The 5,387-nt window shown below is 35.5% G+C and overlaps 1 protein-coding gene across 2 annotated transcripts in view; it reads left to right on the top strand.

Moving 5' to 3' along the window:
- LOC109542451 (arg8-vasotocin receptor) overlaps positions 1–5,387 on the top strand; it is an 81,473-nt gene that overhangs the window by 55,514 nt on the left and 20,572 nt on the right. For both annotated transcript variants that reach the window (XM_048662013.1, XM_048662014.1), the window contains exon 2: positions 314–544. In XM_048662013.1, coding sequence (XP_048517970.1) covers positions 327–544 — 218 coding nt within the window. In that variant the 5' untranslated portion in view covers positions 314–326. The remainder of the gene's footprint in view (positions 1–313; positions 545–5,387) is intronic.

Here is a 5,387-nt window from a genome sequence, read left to right as displayed (position 1 = left end):
ACCCATTAGTTTCAGACTAAACCTTGTTCAAGTCCCAACACTCAAAGCTGAATTACTTGATTGTCTTAACTGTAGTTTGACTGTTAAACCGGAAGATTAAATCATCTTTTTTCATTTCGCAAAATAATTATAAACATTCTGCCCCCATCAAGCACATTAATTGCCAATAGTCGAGCCATTGTGGCTTCGCCAGATTAAATTGATTTACTAGTCTCCAAGAGGTTGATTAGGCCTCACACGGTCAATCTTCTGTGAAATATGGCCCGTTGATTCAGCATCATTGAGTGTAATTAATATCGTCATTTTGTTGCAGATTGTGATCACCCATGTTGAATCGTTTGAACGATTTTGCCATGAATGCAACCGACCTTCTCATGAGAACTGGAAACTCTCAGGAACTTATCGACGGTCTGGATCAGCCCTCAAAGGCCATGGATCGCGATGAAAGTCTTGCGAAGATCGAAATTGGCACTTTATTGGGCATATTTTTTACCACAGTTGTGGGCAATGGCACAGTTTTATGGGCTTTGTGGACGCGAAAAAGGTAAGCATTTTGTTTGGCTCAAATAAGACCGCTTGATTCGACTAGTCGAGCTAATTTGTTCGTTTTATGCAAGAAAATGTGTTTTAGAGGATATATTCGGTCGGATCAATCCACGATTGTGCCTAATTCGGAAAGTTTTAATGGGGCAAAATTGTCGGTAGGAACCGGGTCCAAATTGCTTTCAGAGACTGTCCGAAAGTGAAAGTTGCTTAAAAAAGTTGAACGTTTTTTCGCTAATCTGGGCAAAACTTGACCACATTTCAGGGCCTCCTGAAGAGACGAAAGAATCTAAATCAGTGTACAGTTTAAAGTTTTGCTGATAAAATAAGACAGTGGAAGTTTTGGGATTTTTCGAATCACCATTTTATTGTTAACTTTAATTCTTTTTGTTTGTTCTTCGGTTCTTTTTACAAGGTTCATGTGAGTATTAAAATATTCATCATGCTCTTGTTCTTCTGCTCTACGGATGTTGCTTATAGCGTTTTTTCACAAATTTGTATTAATTAATCCTTGTTCTACAATGGTTTAAAATACTGGATTTTGGTATTTTTTAAATAAAACTAGCCGATTTACTCACGTAGCGTTTTATGACTCATTTAATTTTACTAATTTTTATCTATAATTTGAGTGTGTCGTATCTTTTAATGAAAAACATCGTTTTTTATTGTGAAGTAAAAACGCCTTTATCGATTTGTAATAAACGACTTGAGGAAATACTGTCTTTTTTAAAGGGCAAAAATTATCGAGGCGAAGCATCTTGCAAAAAAGTTTTGAAAGCAAAAGAAAATAATTGTGCGGTTTGTAAAAAATTTCGCCTTTTTTTCGTCTAAGGAAGCTAAATAAACCAGGTTCAGTTTATCGAAAAAGTGATACACTTTTCCTGCCATTCGGTCTGAAGATGCAAGTCACTCGCGCTTGCGAAACGTCAGCAAGAAGTTCCATTTCCCTATGGTCTAAAAACCCGAAAAACCAGTTTTAGGTTCAGATTTCGCGAATTTTTACATAATAATTGGAAAGTAACCTAATGGAGAATTACATGTACAATAGGGTATTTTCATTGTATCAAAAATTCCTACAAACTGGACATTAATCTATGATAATATATATATATATATATATGAAAGATTGAATAAGTTTGTACTAAGTATCTAATGTTATTTTGTTAAATAGTTAATAAACAAATTCAGTTAAAATTCAAATTATTCATGAATCTCTAAAACGCAATCCTATTGGTTGTTGCGTCACTGATCATATAAATGGCGGATTTTTTACATTCTGTGCAGTGTTTAGTTGTGTGACTGTGTTTCATTAATTATTTTGTGGATTTAAACAACTTATAATTTTCGTAAAACTACAAAATGACTTCATAAGGATTCCTTAAAGCGTCAACAAACAATTTGGCATGCGTACATATTTTTATGGTTACCGAAGATTTAAAAAACGACGAACGCTTCTATTCCGCCGAACTTAAGGGTGTCAAAGCAGCAGCGTAAGTAAAAATCCGTAAATTCATTATTAGTTACTCTCTACTTAATATACTAATCTGTTTGTAGTGGTTTAAATTAGGTAAATAATATACAAAATTTCACTTATTCAACTTAACCTAACCTATAAACATGGCTGTGTTAAAAGTAAAATGAACTCTTAAATTTGAATTTTGGGCATCACGAGAACAATATGGTGATATCGGAGATGTAGAATTGAAACTCGAAGGTTCTTTGTGCACTGTACAAAGTAGAATTTGCCCAGAACACAAAGTAGGATCGAAGGCATATTCTGTCTGCCTCATCATTAGCTTTTTGTTCGTACTTTCATTTACTTTGAACCATAAAACTTTACGTGCATAATCATGAGGAACGGTTAGAGAAAGTTTGTTTGGAGCATTTCTTGAGGTATTCTTGCATCCTGCCACAAAACACCATTTATTTTGTGATCCATACATGTCACTACTTTCCATTATGCAAGATAATAATAATCAATAAAATAATGATAATCACAATAACTTAAATAATAAAACAAAACTGCGAAAACAACAAAATAGACACGAGACACTTTGTTGATATGACCTGCTACGTCACAATCGGGATAGGCAACCGACGATACGGATTCGGCGTTTTTGGCGGAAAATATCTGATTTGAATTTAAATTCGCTTTAAAATTATTATGAGACTTTTTTTGAACGAACTTGCTTTCTTCTGTACATTTTTGTACGCTTCATTTTTTTCCCCTGCTTTTGCCCTCTGATTCAATAAAGCCTTTTCCACTGATTGAAGTGAGTATTTTTACAAATTTCTACTCACTTATTCTTCTTTAACGATGCATTAAAATACTCCTGTTAATGTATTTTTAATAGAAATAGCGGAGAAGTTTTCTGCCTCAACTTTTGTCCAGAATTTAAATTGTCGTGCCTTTTCATAGAAGAATCGTCCTTTCTGATGAAAGAAGCGCGCCTCTTTATCACTCAGTCAAAAACATGAAATCTGTCTGTTTCAAGACGAAAATTTTGTAGGCAAAACAACTCGCATTAAAGCATTGAAAGCAGAAAATAACTGTGCAGATTTACTAAAAATGTCGTACCCTGTTCGTGTAAGAAAGCCAAAAGAAATCAGGAGTTTTTCTCATTGGGTTTTCTGCTCCTTAGATCAACAAACCATGTTTCTCTTAATTAATTAGCATTTTTGGTCGAGCCTTTCACTATTTTCAACCGGCTTTTATTGCCCTTATTAGGTTGAATCGGCCGTTTCTCAACCCTTAACAGTTCGGAACTTAACTTCGAGGTGAAATTCCACTTTTGCTTGTTTGGAATGTTCCAATTAAAACGTTCTTCTTGAAAGTGAATAGTTATCAGCGTCTCGTGCACTGGAGGTTTAGTTTTATCAACGTTTAACGAAACGCGTGGAAAAATAATTGCAACCTGGGGGGGATAATCATTGGGTGATATGAGCCAAACATGCTTTTTTTTCTTGTTGCAAAAGTAAAAATATGTTTTAGCAAGTGGCTAACGAGGCCAATTTTTTGTCTTAGTGGGGCTCATGATCGGAAGCAGCTATTGATCAGAGGCATTGCTGCAAATCTGTCCATGTTAAAGTGAAAATGATTTTTGATATGACGCGATCCAACTATCACGTTCATTGATTAATCAGGCAGATGTGAGTCGCCTATTTGCTCTGGACTTAAAATGGGAACGGAAACAGCCACTCCTGACCTAATTTAATTTTAATCAAAGCACTTAAACTATGCATATTTTCCTGCACATTATACGCTAATTAACAACTGCAATTAAAAGCGTTTGTATTTGAATACCAAATTGGTTTCGCGTTGTTTTGCGCTGGAGCCCTAAGAGACTCAATGAAAGTAAGTAAAAATCAATAGTAGATTTATTGTAGGGCGTTTTGTTTGATCATCGCCTGTGTAAAATGAAGGTGTTTTAGTAAATAACTCCTTATCTCGTGTCATTGGCGATATTTAATGTCTATGCTTAATTTAAACTTGCGACATTTTCGCGTTCCGTGAACTTTGTTATGTCTGGAAAGGGCTTCGCTTGAGAAACTTTTGTTTGATTTCTTAAGGAATGAATGATAAAGTTTGCCGAGTTAATTTAAGCGCTTGTTCGCATCATATATTCAAGCATGCTGATCCCTGGCGAATCGTTGTTCAGATAAAACGTCCATATATACGGTCACAGGCATTAAACCAGACCCTTCTATATTTAGCCCTTAATTAACCCATAAGTTTCCAAAATGATAACACGCCATTCTTTATGCCACCCGAGAGAATACTGGCATGCAAATACAGGCGGATTTTTATTAAAGGGCCTCATTTACTTAAGCGGCCAAGACTTTGGCAAGGTTTAGCATGCAAATTTACCACAGCATACTGCTAAAGTATTTCTGTTTTCTTGCGATTGTCTTCACGGGTTACTGATAAGCAATAGAGACATTCTCAAATTGCTGACGCTCTAATAATGATCGTGTTTAGAGGTGAGAGCAACTAACATCTCATTTTACTGCCAACCTCATTAATCTCGAGAGCCCTCAAATCCCATTAAAACTCAACCGGATTTAACATAATTTCGATTAATATGTTGTGTGCATTTGCAAAAGGAATCAATATTTTTATTCCAGATTAAAGAAACTGTGCCCAATTGCTTGACGAGGGATGAAAATATTAAGCATTTTCTTCGTTAAACGCCTAACAAATTGAACTGCAACTTCTTTCAATGGAACTTAATTAGTGAGCGTCGTCATAATCAGTAATTATTTAGGTTAGTGGGTTTTTCGGTCAACAGATGGTGGCAAAAATAAAACACTATTTTTTCATGGGCCCACGTTTCGACTATATTTAAGTCATTCTCAGGTCTCGAAGACTCTGAGGATGATTTAAATGTAGTCGACGGATGCCATTTACTGGGCCGGCAAAAATCAAGATTTTGGGCAATTGATACGAAACTTTCAGCGGTTTTCCACTCAAGTATCGCCTAACGATGGGGAAAATTTCAAGTTGTTACTTGCATTCGTTTGGAAGATACGAATTTTTAAATGAGGAAGCGCAGTTTGTTAAAAGCTTGCACTTTCATCTCCATATTTTCTGGACCGGCAAAAATCAAGACTTTGGACGATTGATATGAAACTTTCATCATTTTTCCACTCAAGTATCGCCTAACGATCGTCAAAATTTCAAGTTGTTACCTACATTAGTTTGGAAGATGCGAATTTTTAAATGAGAAAGCGCAGTTTGTTAAAAACTTGCACTTTCATCTCCATATTTTCTGGGCCGGCAAAAATCAAGATTTTGGACGATTCATATGAAACTTTCAGCATTTTTCCACTCAAGTATCGCCTAA

Source organism: Dendroctonus ponderosae, unplaced genomic scaffold (genome assembly GCF_020466585.1).
Source record: "Dendroctonus ponderosae isolate FM_Combo_2020 unplaced genomic scaffold, Dpon_F_20191213v2 Dpon_F_20191213_10, whole genome shotgun sequence".
NCBI lineage: Eukaryota > Metazoa > Arthropoda > Insecta > Coleoptera > Curculionidae > Dendroctonus > Dendroctonus ponderosae.
Note: the sequence above shows the minus strand (reverse complement) of the source record. Positions and strands in the feature narration are given on the sequence as shown.